Source organism: Rhinopithecus bieti, unplaced genomic scaffold, assembly GCF_001698545.2.
Source record: "Rhinopithecus bieti isolate Rb0 unplaced genomic scaffold, ASM169854v2 scaffold_51734, whole genome shotgun sequence".
NCBI lineage: Eukaryota > Metazoa > Chordata > Mammalia > Primates > Cercopithecidae > Rhinopithecus > Rhinopithecus bieti.
Window position 1 is genome coordinate 854,492 of NW_016820683.1, and position 19,538 is coordinate 874,029.

Genomic DNA, 19,538 nt, shown 5'->3' on the forward strand with positions numbered 1-19,538 from the left:
AAAAATTCCCTCCAGTCAAGTTGGCACAGTGAGTTCATGCTTCAAAGTATCCCCCTGTTCTGTTCCAAATACACAGCAGTAATAGACACTGCCAGTCTCAAAACAAGATAAAACCCCACGAAGCAGAAATATAAGAGAAATGACAAAGCAGTGAGCAAGGCTGAAGCCAAGGGCTGCTGGGCTCTTGATCTGCCAGCCCAGAGTTCAGCTCCTCAGGTGTTAGGAAATCACAGCTGGCCTCACTCTTTAATGTTGAGGGGGCAGTGTTTGTGAGAGAAGGCTGGGAAGAAAAGGAGAAGAAAAAAAATAGCCATCAACTGCTTCCTGGGATATAACTTATTTGTAGCTGTGGATCTAAAAGCAGGAGGACACATAAGCAGTCTTAATACTTGGAACTAAACTAAGCCACCTGCTTGCTCAGCTCCTGGGTCTAGAACATTCTAGTATTATCACAGGGCATGTGCCCCAAGCCACCTTTATAAGGCCTGTACAGGAGGGAGTCTAGAAGACCTGGGTAAAGGGAACTGGAAAACCTTTATTTTATTTAAAAAAAAAGGAAAAAAATGAACATGAGTGGTTGTGGGAAAAAAACCTCCCACTCAAAATAGTCTAAAAACTAAAATTCTAAAATACATATTTTTTAAATCTAATGCTAAGAAAGTCAGCCAATGAAATCAGCAATCTATGTAAGACCTCAAATTATAAGAATCTCAGAAGAAAACCTAGAAAACATCGTTCTGAACATTGAACTTGGGAAAGAATTTATGACTAAGTCCTCAAAAGCAACTTCAATAAAAACCAAAAATTGACAAGTGGCACCGATACAACTAACGAGCTTCTGCACAACAAAAGAAACTATCAGTGTAAATAGACAGCCTATAGAATGGGAGAAAATATTCACAAACTATGCATCTGACAAAGGTCTGATATTCAGAATCTACAAGGAACTTAAACAATTCAACAAGCAAAAAACAACCCAACTAAAAAATGGACAAAAGACATGAACAGACACTTCTCAAAAGACATACAACTGGCCAAAAAACACAGGAAAAATGCTCCATGTCACTAATCATCAGAGAAATACAAAGCAAAACCACAATGAGATACCATCTCACACCAGTCAGAATGGCTATTATCAAAAAACCAAAAAAACAACAGATGCTGGTGAGGCTGTGGAGAAAAGGGAACACTTGTATACTACTGGTGGGAATGTAAATTCGTTTAGCCATGGTGGAAAGCAGTCTGGAGATTCCTCAAAGAACTGAGAAGTGGTTTCAACCCAGCAATCCCATTACTAGGTACATATCCAAAAGAAAATAAATCATTCTGCCAAAAATACACATGCACTTGTATGTTCACTGTAGCAATATTCACAATAGCAAAGATGTGGAATCAATCTAGGTGCCCATCAATGGTGGATTGAATAAAGAAAGTGTGGTACATATACCACGAAATACTATGCAGCCATAAAAAAGAATGAAATCATGTCCTTTGCAGCAACATGGATGCAGCTGGAGGCCATTATCCTAAGCAAATTCATTCAAGAACAGAAAACCAAATACTGCGTGTTCTCACTTATAATGGGAGCTAAATATTGGGTACCCATAGACATAAAGATGGCAACACCAGAAACAGGACTACTGGAAGTGGAAAGAGAGAAGAGAAGTAAGAATTGAAAAACGAATTATTGAGTACTATGTTTAGTACATGGGTGAGGGGATCAATTGTACTCTGGACCTCAGCATCACGCAGTGTATCCAGGTAATAAACCTGCACATGTACCCCCTGAATCTAAAATAAAAGTTAAAATTGTAAAAAAGAAAAAAAAAAATCAGCAATCACAATATAAATCCACACCAAATGAAATCAGTGTTTCTATAGGATCTTCTATAGAATATATATTCTATGATTTGAAAACGCTCTAACAAAGATTTTAAATAAAGAGATTAATACATGACTCATAACAAGAAATATAAAAGTATAAAACAAAACAAAGGCAGATATGAAACAAGAACAGATGGCTATGAAAAGAATCAATTAAAAATCCTAGAAATGAAAACTGCAGTCATTAAGATTTTTTTAAAAAACTCAGCATCCAAGATAAAACCAGACTAGAACAGCTGAAGACAGATTTGGTAATTGGAAAACAGTACTTTATTTATTTATTTATTTATTTATTTTTGAGACAGAGTCTCAATGTCTCAATCTGTCACCTAGGCTGGAGTGCAGTGGCACAATCTCAGCTCACTGCAACCTCCGCCTCCTGGGTTCAAGTAATTCTCATGCCTCAGCCTCCCGAGTGGCTGGGATTACAGGCAGACACCGCCAGGCCTGGCTAATTTTTGAACGTTTAGTATTTTTGCCATGTCGGCCAGGCTGGTCTCCAACTCCTGGCCTCAAGTGATCAACCTGCCTTGACCTTCCAAAGTGCTGGGATTATAGGCATGAACCACCGTGTCCAGCCAACAGGAGAACGGTACTAAGGAATTCTCTCAAAATACAGCACAGAGAGGCAATAAGATTAAAAAGATTTATTAAAAGTCATAAAGAACAGATTATAGGCCCCAATATTCATCTAGAGAAAGTTTCAAAAGAAAATTGAGGTAACAGAAAAAACATAATATTCAGAGACAAGAGCTGAGAATTTTACAGAAAAGACATAAATTTTCACGTCAAAAAGATCTCCAAAGACCAAGTAAGATAAGTAAAAATAAATCTATACCAGAAACACTTAGAAAAATAGAAGAATATTTAGGATAAAGAGACAATACTAAAGCTACAAATTCCTTCTTTGGGTTTATAATAGCATACTTGCCATTCAGTCGGCCCATCAGCCATTGTCAGCAAATGCTGATTTCCCACCTCCACCACAGAAGGAGAAGAAACTGAGATACAAATAAAGTATCCTCAGCCCTCCAAACCTAGTGAGGGAGGCCAACGTGTGAATCAATAATTATGGCAGTATGACAGGGCTACAATGTATATATGGACAAGGTGCTAGGGACAAGCAGAGGGTGACCACTTTACAGGACAGTAGAAAAGACCACCTTTTCTACTGGCTCATATCTGTAATTCCAACATTTTGGGAGGCCAAGGTGGGAGGATCACTTGAGGCCAGGAGTTTGAGACCAGCCTGGGCAACATACAGAGATCCCTTCTCTACGTTAAAAAGAAAGAAAGAAAATTAGCTAGTCATGGTGGCAAACACTTGTAGTCCCCACTACTCAGGAGGCTGAGGCAGGAGAAAACTTGACCCCAGGAGTTGGAGGCTGCAGTGAGCTGTGATCACACCATTACACTCTGACCGGAGCAATGGAGTGAGATCCTGTCTTCTAAAATAAATAAACAAATAAATATGGAATTTCCTAGTGAGTATCTGAATGGAGCTTTATTTGAACATGAATATCTGTTCTAGGAAATGAAAATAATAAAAGTTAAAATCTATCAAGAGCTGATAGTATTAACTAATATTGATGGGTAACCTACTACGTGACTAACTCTCAGACATATCTCTAATCCTCACAACCACCCTCAGAGTTAAGGTAAATTTTACCTAAGAGAAAAGTAAGGTTTAGGGTGATGAAGTAACTTTCCTGAAGTCATAAAGCTAATAAACTAGAAAGTGGAGGTTGGCTTTAATTTCTTTGACTGACCTTAGTATATACTTACAAGCTATTTCATTTGATGAGAACCTTAAGAGATAATAATTCTGTTGATGCAGCACTGAAAGGGCTAAACTGGTTGCTTTCCCTTTTTTGTTTACTGTGCTTTGTCGTCCATGTGAGTACAATAAATAAAGAGCTCCATGGGAAGACTAGCCAGCTGGGTAAAGGTCACATTTAAGCTTAAAAGAATTCATGCTTTGCTTCTTGCTATCATGATCACCAATAGGATGTCATTTGTTGAAAAGGCTAAATAGTCAACTATTTTAAATAAAAGTTTTTGGTTTAAACTCACAATGCTATAACTTCTAACAACAAGGCTTATGATGACCTAAAGCCTATAATATATGTTTGTTAAAGGAAACTATGCATTCATCAAAAATATTTGTTACATGAAATTACATTTGCTCACTTAAGCTATAAATGAACTCAGAAGCCTGTGTTAGTTAACCCCCCCAACAATGAGCGCATCCAAATTACATTATTAATCTAATCCACCATCATATATTAGGTGGGTTCTCCGATTAGAGAATTCTGACTCTCAATGTCTGACACTAGTCTGAAAATTAAGTCTGATCCACTTTTAAGCTAGATTGTTTCCTACAGTGCTTGGCCCCTGCATCATACTACTAGGAACTGTCTGCCTCATACACCCCAAATCCAGTCCCTTCTGTAAATGTATTAATGCCCCCAAATTTTAGTTATTTGACTTTATAGCCTTGACATGGCTAATCAACATCTAGTGTAATTTTAAAATATTTTCTATTTTATTTTCTTGAGTGTATTTTTTCCAGATATCTTTATTCAATTCATCATAGTTGCCTTGAAAAGGAAGACTTCAGACATTGCTTTTTCCTCCTACTCCTAGGGTTCCCGCTTTGTCTAAACCTTTTCAAGGGCCAAATACTTGATGTTTTCTCGCTTTCTATGAGAATCTAAACTCAAAAAGCAACCTCCCTCCACCCCAACAAAATCTTTATAATTTACAGCCTAGTGTAAATATAAATAAATGTACTATGTCTCCCAGAGTATTTGCCTTTCATATTTTAATTTATATCTCAACTATGGCTTAAAGGCTTTGTTCTTAGTCCAAGATATTCAAAATCTAGTGAGCAAATAGGTGGGCGACTGGTATGAGCACATCTGTGACTATTGGAGGATACAATGGGAAAGGCAGCCTATACAGAAATCAGCCATTAGTATAAATGTGAAGCACCTCATTCTTAAATTAGGTGACTGATCATGAAAATGAAAAGCTAAAATGACAGGAATGTCACCAATGAATGCTATTTCTAGTACACTTTTTTTTTTTTTTTTTTTTTTTAGAGACAGGGTAGAGCGCAGTGGCACAATCACAGCTTACTACAACCTCAAACTCTTGGGCTCAAGCTCTCTTCCCACTTCAGCCCCCTATTGCCATGCCTAGCTAATTTTATTTTCTTTCTTTTTCTTTTCTTTTTTTTTTTTTAATGTAGAGACAGGGTCTCACTATGTTACCCAGGCTGGTCTTGAGCTCCTGACCTCAGGAAATCGTCCCACAGTGCTGGGATTACAGGAGTGAGCCACCACACTCAGCCTAACATAACTTTTAATAACAACATTGAAATCTGTTTCTTTAAAATGTGGCCCTCTTTTTAAAACTATACCTTTAATTTAAATGTATGTGTATATGTATATGAAAGTCTATTTAAATAAAATTAATTGCACTTTCATGACTTAGCTGATTGAGAATAAAAAACACACAAATCTATAATCCACATAATTCCTAGAATCTGAATTGGTTTTAAAAGAATACTGTAATTTCTGTAAATAATTTGATGATATTTTAAAACTTTCATATTTGATTAAGATATTTTTCAGATAATTTTAATTAAGTTCACTCTAGTAGTTCAGTGAAACCCCATTAGGATATTTTTAAGAGTTAACTAGGAGAGGCTGTTTAGTATACTAATAGCATATGACTAAATATCAGGATATATTATTTAGATGAGTTCTAATTGTGTTCAGCTGTAAATTGGATATGCAACCTTACCTAAATAACTTAATATCTCTGAGCTTTGCCTCCAAGTCTCTGTAAGAGAGAAAATACCTGCTCTTGTCTTTTCATAAGATGTTTTAAGGAGATCAAACAAGATCATGCATATGGAAATACTCTATTTAAAATCTAATAATTCTCAAGCAATTGGATACTATACAGATAAGAATGAACTCTATCTCTCACAATATACACAAAAGCTAATTCTTGATGGATCACACACCTAGTTAAAACTATAAAATATCTAGAAGAAAACATAGGAGAACATATTCCTTGGGATAGGCAAGTTTCTTGGACAAGGTAAAAAAGGCATTAACCATATGTATTAGTCCACTTTCAGGCTGCTGATCAAGACATACCCAAGACTCGGCAATTTACAAAACAAAGAGGTTTAATGGACATACAGTTCCACAGGGCTAGGGAGGCCTCACAATCATGGCAGAAGGCGAAGAGGAGCAAGTCACATCTTATGTGGATGGAGGCAGGCAAAGAGAGAGAGCTTGTGCAGGGAAACTCCCCCTTACAAAAACACCAGATCTTATGAGACTTATTCACTATCATGAGAACAGCACAGAAAAGACCTGCCCCCATGATTCAATTCCTCCCACGGAGTCCCTCCCACAAGATGTGGGAATTCAAGATGAGATTTGGGTGGGGACACAGCCAAACTATATCACCATAAAAGAAAACCATAGATTGAACTTCATCAAAATTACCAACTTAAAACTTTTTTTACCCCATGTTCTCCTCCAAATAGATCTTGAGAGCTTGTTTGGAGGTCCTAAAAAGGGAGTGCAGCTACTCCTATAACCTCGACCAAAGAAAAATCCTCTTCTATCCTCTTTGACCAAGAATCCAACTTCAGGAGAGACACACATAGAGTGGTGAGGGAGAAAAAGGACTCCTGCCTAGCTAGCCAGATTGCCCTCATATCCAAAATGACAAACTTCTACTCATCCTAAGACAATATTAGAACATGGAAAAGACAAGCTACAGAATTTTTGTAGCTTGTAGGATGGCAGAAAATATCTATAATATGTCTATCTGACAAAGAACTCATATCCAAAATATATTAAAATTCCTAGAAATCAATAATAAAAAGATAAAATGTTAAAAATAGGCAAAATATTTGAGCAGACAATACTTGAACAGGCAAAAGATGTCCTCATGGGCAAAAATCATATGAAAAGGCACTTAACAACTTTTCAGGGAGATGCAAATTAAAACCAAATTGAAAGAACATTATTCTCCCATCAAAATGGCTAAATGCAAAATAATAACATTCCTAAGTGTTGATAAGGATGTGAACAACAAATTCTCATATATTAATAGTGAAATCACTTAAGAAAACTTTAGTTTCTAGTCATATTTTATGGTTTCTACAACCCGGAAATTCCACTCCTCAGGATATACCAAAGAGAACCGAATGCATATCGCACAAGAATGTTCATAAGAGTTTTATTCACAATAACTTAAAGCTATAAGCATCCCAAATATTATCCATCAACAATAGATGGATAAACTGTGGTATGCACATACAATGGAATACAACTCAGCAATAAAAAGAAATGATATTCTGATATACACAACAATATGGATTACTCTCAGAAACATTATGTTTAGAGAAGCCAGAAACTGAAGAACACATACGATATGCTTCCATTTACATAAATTTTAAGAACAAATGCAAGAAATCTATACAGTTAAAGAAATTCAAAAACTAGTTGCTTCTGGAGAGTAGGGAAAGCAGGGATGAAGGAACTGGATGAGGTGATGAAAATGTTCTTTATTGTGCTATGCGTGATGTTTCCACCCATCAAAATCCATCCAACTGTACACTTAAGATTTATGTATTTCATAATATGTAAATTATATTTCAATAAAGTAGTTAGCATAAAACTATTTTAAAACGTAATTTGTAGTGAAGAAAGAGAAATTTTTGTATCAGTCAACTCTGACATTTCTATTTTTTATCTTTCTAAAAAAAGTCAATTGCTTTAAATTTGCTAAAGGAATAAAAATATCAAAGTATTAATCATTCATTCATCAAGTATGTATTGAGTGATCCTACCCCAAGGCAAGGTACTAAGTGCTAGGAACACTGTTCTCGCCCTTGAAAAATTCAGAGTTTTGCAAGGGATAAAGACGTGTACATAAATGGACTGTGACAGAGGCATACAGACACTGTAGGCATAAAAGAGAGAACGTTAGACTGCCTGCAAATGTTAATGAGATTCAGGACGATCACCTGGGAACCTGGAATCACCTGTGGCAACTACGGTGCCTACTCTTGTGAGGTTGAGCCTAAATTGTAATGGGCATTAACCCAAGATAAAAGAGACTGACCCAGCCTTGCCAACTGTTTCTAGCTGTTTACTCAAGACCTTCAAATTAGTTAGACTTAATGAAGGATGTTTAAAGTCACCATAAAGAGTACATGGTGTATGCTTCTTGTACCATCCTTGACCTAAATAACTTAGAAACGGATAAAAAAGGATTATCCTGACTTCTGATCCAAAATGTAAAAAGTTGGAGTTGCCACTCTATTCTAACAAGTAAAAACCTGAACATACAGAAAAATCAACAACTCTTCTTGGACCCATCAGAGAGGTGCAGTCACAGGGCAAACCACTGAGCCCCACATTGAGACTGACAGGCGAATACAGTACAGAGAATCGTGGTTTGCTGGAGCAGAAACCTCCAAGGAAAAAAGTGCTGAGGCCAGGAAGCGTGAACTATAACTGAGAGATAAAACCTCCAGGGGAAGTATTCAGGCCTCCCCCACTATTGTTTTACCTCAAGGAGCTGGACCAAGTTCTCGCAGTAAATACTGGAGAAAAATCCCCTGGTGCTTCTAGCAGGGGAGGGAAAAGGAACCATTCAGAATTTTCCAGAGCATTCTGTTCTTAACAAGTTCTGCCCTTAGGAGAGGCTAATTAACCAAAGCCTAACCTGATGGGGTGTTATCAGAGCCTAACTGATCTGGAAGATCAGTAAGCCTAACTTACTGCGACATCACTAAAGGCTTATTTACCTGAGATCCTCTTCTGTACCTCATGCCCAGCTATCAAGAAAAAATTACAAGACATACTAAAAGGCAAAAATCGCAGTTTGAGGAGATAGAACAAGCAACAAAACTAGGTGCAGATAGGGCCGATATATTAGAATTATTAGACTAGGAATTTAAAATAAGTATGATTAAGATGTAAGGGCTCTAATGGATAATGTGGACAGCACGCAGCATAGATAAGCAATGTAAGCACAGAGAAATTCTAAGAAAGAATCAAAAAGAAATGCTAGTGATCAAAAATATTGTAACAGAAATGAATGCCTTTGGCAGGCTTTCTGGGAGACTGGACACAGTTGAGGAAAGAATCTTTGAGCTGGAGGACATCTCAATAGAAACCACTAAAACTGAAAAGCGATGAGAAAAGCTGAATGACAACAACAATAAATAACAAGAACAGAACATCCGAGAACTACGGGACAACTATAAAAGGTGTAACATATGTGTAATGGAAATTAACAAAGGAGAGAGACAAAGGAACAGGAGAAATATTTGAAACAACAGTCACTGATAATTTCCCCAAATTAATGTTATACACTAACCACAGATCAAGGAAGCTCAGAGAACATTAAGCAGGATAAATGGAAATATTTTTTTCAAAAAAAAAAATACTCCTGAAAGAAACCAGAGGAAAAAAACACCTTACATATAGAGGAACAAAGATAAGAATTACATTCAACTTCTCAGAAACCAAAACTAAGAAAGTGAAGGAGAAAAAAAGACTTTTTTAGTCAAACAAAAATTGAGGGAATTTGTTGCCGGTAACCTACCTTGCAAAAAATGTTCAAAGAAATTCTTTAGAGAAACGGAAAATGATAAAGTTCAGAAACTCAGATCTGCATAAAGAAATGAACTGCATCAGAAAAGAAATAAGTGAAAATAAAAACTTTCTTATGATTTATTAATAAAACAATAATAGCAGCAATGTATTTGATTATACATGCTTACACATATGCTTATGTATAAGCAAAATAAGTAACAGCAATGATACAAGGGATGGGAAGAAGAAATCAGAATTATTTTATTAAGGTACTAGCACTACCCATGAGGCAGTACAGTGTTATTCATTAAAATTAAACTTTCTGATATGCAAAAGACATGGGCAAGAAAATGAAAAGATGAGACACAGACTGGGAGAAAATATTTGCAAAAAAAAAAAAAATGAGACGAAGGAGTGTTATCTGAAATATACACAGAATTCTTAAAACTCAACAATAAAAACAAACAACCTGACTTAAGAATGGGCCTAAAACCTTAACATACACCTCATTAAAGAAGATATACAGCCTGGGCGCAGTGGCTCACACCTGTAATCCCAGCACTTTGGGAGGCCAAGACAGGTGGAACACGAGGTCAGGTGATCAAGACCATCCTGGCTAAGACAGTGAAACCTCATCTCTACTAAAAAGTACAAAAAAATTAGCTGGGTGTAGGGTGCCTGTAGTCCCAGCTACTTGGGAAGCTGAGGCAGGAGAATGGCATGAACCTGGGAGGCAGAGCTTGCAGTAAGCCAAGATCACACCACTGCACTCCAGCCTGGGCAACAGAGTGAGACTCCATCTCAAAAAACAAACAAACAAGGCCGGGCACGGTGGCTCAAGCCTGTAATCCCAGCACTTTGGGAGGCCGAGATGGGCGGATCACGAGGTCAGGAGATCGAGACCATCCTGGCTAACACGGTGAAACCCCGTCTCTACTAAAAAAAAAAAAAAAACTAGCCGGGCGAAGTGGCGGGCGCCTGTAGTCCTAGCTACTCGGGAGGCTGAGGCAGGAGAATGGCGTAAACCCGGGAGGCAAAGCTTGCAGTGAGCTGAGATCCGGCCACTGCACTCCAGCCTGGGCGACAGAGCGAGACTCCGTCTCAAAAACAAACAAACAAACAAACAAAAAACACATATACATATGGCAAGTAAGCATATGAAAGATCCTCCACATCATACGTCATTAAGGACATGCACACTAAAATAACAATAAGAGATACTATATACATACCTATTAGGATGACCAAAATTCAGAACACTGACAACACCAAATGCTGGTAAAGACTTAAAGCATTAGGAACTCTCATTATTGCTGGTGGGAATGCAAAATGGGGCTGCCACTTTAAAAGACAATTTGGCAGTTTCTTATAAAACGAAACACTCTTGCCATACGATTGAGTACATCAGGTTCCTTGGTAATTACTCAAAGGAGTTGAAAATTATTGTCCACATAAAAAACTTCATACAGTTGTTTATTTGTAATTGCCAAAACTTGGAAGCAATCAAGGTGACATTCAGTAGCTGAATGGATAAATATACTGTGATTCATCCCTACAATGGGCTACTATTAAGTGCTAAAAGGAAATGAGGCTGGGCGCAATGGCTCATGCCTATAATACCAACACTTCGGGAAGCCAAGGTAGGAGGATTGCTTGAGGCCACAAATTCAAGACCAGCCTGGGCAATGTAGTGAGACTCTGTCTCCACAAAAAGTTTTAAAATGAGCTGGGCGTGGTGGTGTGCACCTACAGTCCCAGCTACTCTGGAAACTGATTCTCCTCTGAGAGGGTCGCTTAAGCCCAGGAGTTCAAGGCTTCAGTGACCACTGATAATGCCACTGCACTCCAGCCCAGTGACAGAAGCCTACTTGAAAGGGTACATGTTGAATGATTCCAACTAAATGACATTTTGGAAAAGGAAAAATTATGGACATAGTAAAAAGATCAATGGTTGCAGGGGCTGAAGGAGGGAGGAAAAAACAGGCAGAGCACAGAAAATTTTTTGGGGAGTGAAACTACTCTGCGTGATATTATAATGATGAGTACATGTAATTGTACATTTGTCCAAACCTATAAAATGTACAACACCAAGAGTACACCTTAAAGTAAGCTATGGACTTTGGGTGAAAATGATATGTAACTGTATATTCATCGATGGTAGCAAATGTACCACTTTGGTTGAGGATGTTTATGATGGGTGAGGCTATGCATGTACAGGGGAAGAAGGTATTTGGGAACACAGTATTTTCCTCTCAATCTTGCTGTGAATCTGAAACTGCTCTAAAATCAAAGTATATTTTAAAAAACTTTTAATAAAAGGCTAAATTTCTGGATTCTTGTCCCAGGATAGTGATCAGAATTAGTTCAGTCTCAGCCCCTTCCATCCTGCTGTATGTAATTGGTTAAATGTTTGGCCATAGCTGGAAACATGACACATGCTGACAGGATGGAGTAAAGGAGTGAACAGAATGATCAGGATGAGGATAGCATCCTTAATTCTTTCATTCAACAATATACTGTAGTTGTTGAGAACATGTATTCTGGAGCCAAAATGCTTAGATTGCAGTCTTGACTCTACCACTAACTAGCTGTGTGAAGAGTTATTCAACCTCTTTGCACCTTGGTTTCCTCATCAGCAAAAAGGAGCCAACAACATTTCCCATCTCAAAGGGCTGTTGTGAAGATTAAATGAATTCATGCATGCCAAGTGTTGAGAATACCACTTGTTACAAAGTGTAGTAAACATGCTTGCTAATAAGAGAGCCCAAAAGTTAGCAAATATAGAATAAATTTATTTTTAAACACTACGTTAGTTACATTTTCAAACAATATGCTCAATATGTCCTTCTATAGCCTAGACACTGTTTCCTGTGAAGTACCTTTAACTTTAAAGCAATGTATCCAACTGGTGATTCTTTTAGGACTACAGTAAGTACAATACAGAATGTCACCAAAGTCTGGAAACACATGGAAAATCATGAATTAAGTTTTTCAGATTAACAATTAGACTCACTGCTTAAATTCAGAGATATATCGCCTGAAAAGTTATCTAGAGATTAAAGAAAAATGTGTTGAGAAATGATTTGAAAAAGTCACTTACTATTCTCTGATGTTTCCCAATTTTCTGATTTGTTTTCCCAATGTTTTTCCTACTAGTATAACTATTATTAATTACTGAGCATGTACCATGTGACAGGCACTGCTGAAGATACTGGAGATGGGGCATGGACAAAGCGGACAGAAAAGGTAAAATGTCCCTGCCTTCGTGAAATTCACACTTTAATAGGGATAGACAATAAACACATCCTAAAATAGAATATACACTGTGTCAGATGGGAAGCACTACGGGGAAAAATGAAACAGAAGGTGGCCAGGGCATGTCAGTGCAACGAGGAGGCCGGGCTGTTTTTATAACTAGGGTAGAATTAGAAGGCCTCTAATAAGACTTTCTGAGAAAGCCATGCAGGTTTCTGGAAAACAGCATTCCACGCAAAGGGAACAGCAAGTGTAAAGACCAAATAAGAGAGCCAAGAAAGCCTTTTTTTTCTATAATATCTTCTTTTGTCTTCATCTTTCTTGATAACCTGTAACTAGGGCAGGCTCCAGATACAGATTACTTGGACCAAATAATTTCTCTTTCATTCACTTCTCAGTACAGACTTGACACTGCCTTCTTTCTTCTCCAAGTCAACAAAATCATTTTATCTAGCAGTTTTCTTTCTTGACTTCCATTTGATAAAAATTTACTGTCTACTCTGTGCAGGCCTGACGGTGAAAGGATGATTAACATATGGTACATGCCCTTACAATCTAGTTAAAATGAGACATATAAAATCAATAAAATATACCATAAAAAGCACTGCTTTGATATTATGAATAAAGTACTGCAGCAATTAATTCTGCCCAATGAGGGAAAGAGTAGTTGGGGATAGAGGGAAAAAGGATTCTGAGCTAGGATTTGGAGACTAAATAGGAGTTCAAAACATGGACAGCGATAAAAGAATATTTCAAGGGGAAAGACAAATCTTAAGTATAAGCACAGAAATGTGTAAGGAAACAATATATTAGGAATGACTGTTAATGCAATGTGCTACACTGAAGACTAGGGAAGTAAGAGCAGAAAAGTAGATTGGAAACATGTTAAGGGGCCTGACTTTATCCTGAGAGCCAGTGGTTTGCAAACTATTTTGACTGTATACCCAGCAGTAACAAATTGTTATGCAAGTATATATCCTCAATGAATGCACATTTATTTAAGTATGAGTGAAATTATGGCAAGAGCTACTCTTCTAGTATATCACATTCATTAGAAAACACACAAAGAGGGCTGGGCACGGTGGCTCACACCTGTAATCCCAGCACTTTGGGGGGCTGAGGCGGGTGAATCACTAGGTCAGGAGCTCAAGACCAGCCTGCCCAAGATGGTGAAACCCTGTCTCTACTAAAAATACAAAAATTAGCAGGGCATGGTAGCAGGTGCCTGTAGTCCCAGCTACTCGGGAGGCTGAGGCAGGAGAATCACTTGAACCTGGGGGCAGAGGTTGCAGTGAGCCGAGATAGCACCACTGCACTCCAGCCTGGGTGACAGAGTAAGACTCCATCTCAAAGAAAAAATACACAAAGAGAAATACGTAAAAGATAGTATTTTCCCCTAATGGAACCTTTTTCATTAATTTGTATTAGTGAATAATGTGTACAATGTTATCAATCAATTGCTAATGTACCTTCCATAATCAACAAATGAATGCACTGTGCTTCTGTTGACATTTCAGTTCTAACTTGCATTTTTCTTGCTCTCTTCGTGGTAATAAATCATCAAGAGTATTCATAAAGTCTAGCATAGTGTACTTGTACTTGCTTTGGTGCTAAGATCAACTGTTAGGGAATCTGAAAGATCTTTATGATAGTCAACTTAAACACATCCATGTATACCTTATCTTACACATATAAAAGGTACAAATGTATAAAAAGACAACTTTTTTTCATGATAAAAACACTCAACAACTAGGAATAGAAGAGAACTTCCTTACCCTGATAAAGAACATCTATGAAAAAACCCATAGCTAACATACTTGATGACAGAAAGCTTTCCTTCAAAGAGCAGGAACCAGACGGGATGTCTGCTCTCAACACTTCTTTCTAGCCAAGGAATCTAGATTGGAGAGGAAGAAGTGAAACTATTTGTACACGACGGGATCTAGTAGACAGATTAACATACAAAAATCAATTAATTAGGTGTATTTCTATACACCAGCCATGAACAATCTGAAAATGAAATTAAGAAGACAATTCCAGCCTGAGTCCCAGCTACTCTGGAAGCTGAGGCAGGAGAATGGTGTGAACCCGGGAGGCGGAGCTTGCAGTAAGCCAAGATGGTGCCACCGCACTCCAGCCTGGGCAACAGAGCGAGACTCCGCCTCAAACAAACAAACAAACAAACAAACAAAAAAGACAATTCCATTTACCAGAGCTTTAAAAAGACTAAAATGCTTAGAAATAACTCAGAAATGCAAGACCTTCTGAAATTAACTGGAAAATAATCTTTAAAATGAAAAAACCTTAAGAAATGCAAGACTTGTACACCAAAACCTACACAGCACTGTTGAAAGAAGTGAAAAAATATCTAAATAAAAAGAATGACATCCTGTGTACAAAGATTGGAGAAATTAGTATTGTTAAAATGACAATATACCCCAAATTGATCTACAGATTCAATGAAAGCCCATCAAAATTCCAGCCAAATTCTAGCCATCTTTTTTTTTTTTCCCCTGAGACAGGGTCTCACTCTGTTGCCTAGGCTGGAGTGCAGTGGTGTGATCTTGGCTCATTGCAACTTTCACCTCCTAGGTTCAAGCAATTCTCATGCCTCAGCCTCCCGGGTAGCTGGGATTACAAGTGTGTGCCACCATACCTGGCTAATGTTTTGGCACTTTTAGTAAAGATGCGGTTTCACCATGTTGGCCAGGCTGGTCTTGACCTCCTGGCCTCAAGTGATCTGCCTGCCTCCACCTCCCAAAATGCTGGGAATATAGGTATGAGTCACCACACCTGGCCCTAGACATCTTTTTAACAGAAATTCATAAGCTGATGTTAAACTTCAAATGAAAATGCAAGAGACTGAGAATAGAAAAATAAAAAAAAGCTTATAAAAGAACAATGTTGGAGAACTCACACTCCTTAATTTCAAAACTTACTACAAAGCTACTGTAATCAAAACAGTATGGTACTGGCATAAGGCCTGACATATAGATCAATGAAACAACTGGGAGTACAGAAATAAGTCCATACATCTTATTTGGTTGGTTGATTTTTGCGAGGATGCCAATATAACTCAATAGGGAAAAAAAGGTCTTTTTGATAAATGGTAGCAGGGCATCTTCATGAAAAAGAATGAAGTTAAACTTCACAGCATATACACAAATTAATTCGAAAAGGACCCAGGACCTGAATGTACAAGCTAAAACTATAAATATCTTAGAAAAGATAGGTATGAATCTTCATGATCTTGGATTAGACAATGGAGCCCATAGTTTCTTATATATGACCCCTAAAGCACAAGTAACCAAGGGAAAAAATAGATACATTGCACTTCAAACTTTAAAAATTGTGTGCATCAACAGACACCTCCAACAAAATTAAAGGAATCTACAGAATCAGAGAAGATACTTGCATATCACCTCTATGATAAGGGTCTTGTATCCAGAATATATAAAGAACTTTTAATACTCAAAAAGTTGTTTTAAAAAGTTAATAATGGGCAAAGGATTTGAATAGACGTTACACCAGAGAAGACATACAAATTGCCAACAATGACATGAAAAAATGTTCAACATCATTAGTCTTTAGGGAAATGTAAATCAAAACCACAATGAAATACCACTTCACAACCAGTAGGATAGCTATAATCAACAACAACAAAAAAGGATAATAACAAGTGTTGGCAAGAATACAGAAAACCTGGGACATTTTTTAACTGCCAGTGGAGATGTAAAATGGATACAGCCACTATGGAAAAATTTAGCAGCTCCTCAAAAAGCTAAACACTGAATTATCATATGATCCAACAATTCCACTCCTAAGTATACACCCAAATAAACTGAAAGCCAGAACTTGAATTGATACTTACACTCCCATGTTCAGTGGAACACTATTCAACAATAGGTAAAAGAAACAACCCAAGCGTCTATCAACAGATGAGTAAATTTTTAAAATGTGTAATGTACATACAATAGAATATTATTCAGACATAAAAGGAATAAAGTTCTGATACCTCCTACAACATGACCACCCTGAGGACATTATAGTAACTGAAATAAGTCAGACACAAAAGAACAAATACTGTATGATTCCACTTACATGAGATACCTAGAACAGGAAAATTTAGAGAGACAGATAGGGCCTTGGTGGAATGGGATTGGGGAGCTATTGCTTAATGGTTATGGGATTTCTGTTTGGGGTGATGAAAGAGTTTTACCAAGAGTGGTGATGGCTGCACAACATTGTGAATGTAATTAATGCAACTGAATCGTATACTTACAAAGGCAAATTTTATGTTATAGTTACAATTTTGAAAAATTATACTGTGATATACCAAAATCCACATAACTGTACACCTTAAATGGGTGAATTGTATGGCATGTGAATTATATCTCAATAAAGTTAAAAAAAAAAAAAGAGAAGAAAAAAACTAAACTCTCAAGCTATGAAAGGACATGGAGGAATCTTAAATGCATATTGCCAAGTGAAAGAAACCAGTCTGAAAAAGCTACATACTTTAAGATTCCAACTCTATGACATCTGAAAAGGCAAAACTATAGAGATGATAAAAAGACCAGTGGTTGCCAGGGATTCAAGGGGAGAGGAAAAGGATGAAAAGGTGGAGCACAGGACATATGTACTCTGTATGATAGTGGAATGGTGGACACATGACACCATGCATTTTTCAAAACCCATAGAACTGTGGAACACAAAGAGTAAATCCTAATGTAAGATATGAACTTTCGTTAACAATAATGTATCAGCATTTGGTTATAAATTGTAACAAATGGACCACACTAATGCAAGATGTTATTAGGAGAAATTGTGTCTGAATGGGGAAGGGTAAGTGGGAACTCTGCGTAACTTTCTGCATAATTTTTCTGTAAACCTAAAACTGCCCTTAAAAAAAGGTCTATTTTTAAAATGCATGCTTCCCAGAGAGAATGCTCTGAATTTTATCCCTTCTCATGATTCATAAGACTATTCACTTTAAACACAAATTAAAATTTTACAGTAGCAGGAGAGGAAGCGCTGAGCCTTTTGCCACTGTAGAATATCAGGCACTACTGAATCATCTCAGGATCCTATCCTTTCCCTACTGCATCTCCTCTTCCGCCCCCGAAAGAATTATTTTATGATCTAAATTTTTGTATTCATTGAACTGCTTCCATCTAGATAGTCCTTGAAGATTCCAGCCTGTGGAAATATTTCCTTAATTTATGACTAAATTCCAGTTTAATTATAATTTGAATTACAGTGACATTATTACACCAAATTGCCATGCCTCCTGTTTTATTCACTTTATTCATTTTCTATGAGGTATCATTTTATCAGAAACCTAAGTGTGTTCACCTTTTTTTTCCTTTCGAAAAAAGTATTGTTCTCTAAGGCACTGAAGACTCAATACAGAGGATTAAATTGGAAACTATAACTGTCCCAGAGGAAAAATAGCTAGTACATTTAAGTACAACTCTTCCCCACCTCCTGATATAAAATGATCCCCCAAACCTCCTAATCTTTATTGGCACATGCTATAAACTTTTGTTTTAAACTTTAGAGATCCGGGTCTCGCTATGTTGCCCAGGCTGGAGTACAGTGGCTATTCACAGGTGCAATCTTTCCTCATTACAGCATCAAACGCCTGGGCTCATGCGATCCTCCCATCTCAGCCTCCCAAGCACCAGGATTGCAGGTGCACACTACGACACCCAGCTTATATAAACTTCTTTAACCATTACCTTGGTCTTTTCCAGCTTCATCTATGTGCTGAAAATCTTTTAGTGTTTGAAGGTTACAGAACCCCTCTCTGCAATGCTGAACAACTTTCTTTGATCCATTCTTGATGAGATAATCCATTAGGGTAAGGGATTTATACACGTGGCGCCAGTTCTTCCCATGGTCATTGAGTCTGTGCCATAGCATATTCATAATCTCTGAGAGAGAAATTGTGTTGAAAGTCAAGTCACTGATATCTAGCATCAGAGAACTAGAGGGACCCCAAGGGTCATTAGAAGTTGCTTCCCTGACTTTTATTTCAGCATCTGAGTAATTTTTCACAAAGTTTTTCACTTGTCTCCTGAACGCCATAAGTAATACAAGTTCCAAGGTGAGATGGAGGATGAAAGCAATGGAATAACAGTTTATGTCACTGGTTTATAAAACTCTTGACAGGTAATTGGTCCCCAGTTCTGCTGCTCCCAAATACAAATAATTAATCTCTACATTGATAAAGTATCAATTTCCTGCAAGGAAAGCACAAAAAAATTAAAATTAAACTTTTTTTTAAGTCTATAGAAGACTAAATCAGTCTGCAAATCTAGGTTTTGTTTCCAAATCAGCCCCTCACTTACAGCAGCCAGAATCGAGGGTACCATATAACTATTCGTAGGATAAGTACGGGAAAATCCCTCATGAGAAATTGACCTATATTATTTAAAGAAATATAGGTTGTCTTTCTAGTCATGGAAGTTCCTGCAGAAAATATCATTCAACCTCTTTGGCCAGAAATATAATGGCTACAAAGCATTACATGGACAGTAGACAAGTCAACATTTTAAAAAACAGAACTTGCACTCTGACATTTCTTTTTTTTTTTTTTTCCAGAGACAGGGTATTGCCCTGTTTCCCGAAGTACAGTGGTGCAATCATAGCTCACTGCAGCCTCAAACTCCTAGGTTCATGCAATTCTCTGGTCTTAGCCTCCCAAGGTGTGTGCCTTGCCATTTTTTTTTTTTTTTTTTTTTTTTTTTTTTTTTT

General features: G+C 37.3%; 1 protein-coding gene across 4 annotated transcripts in view; it reads right to left on the bottom strand.

The window, feature by feature from the left end:
• ENTHD1 (ENTH domain containing 1) overlaps positions 1-19,538 on the bottom strand; it is a 154,162-nt gene that overhangs the window by 128,040 nt on the left and 6,584 nt on the right. For 3 of the 4 annotated variants that reach the window (XM_017859861.1, XM_017859863.1, XM_017859865.1), the window contains exon 2: positions 18,521-19,024. In XM_017859861.1, coding sequence (XP_017715350.1) covers positions 18,521-18,869 — 349 coding nt within the window. In that variant the 5' untranslated portion in view covers positions 18,870-19,024. The remainder of the gene's footprint in view (positions 1-18,520; positions 19,025-19,538) is intronic. The other variant, XM_017859862.1, reaches the window with a different exon arrangement.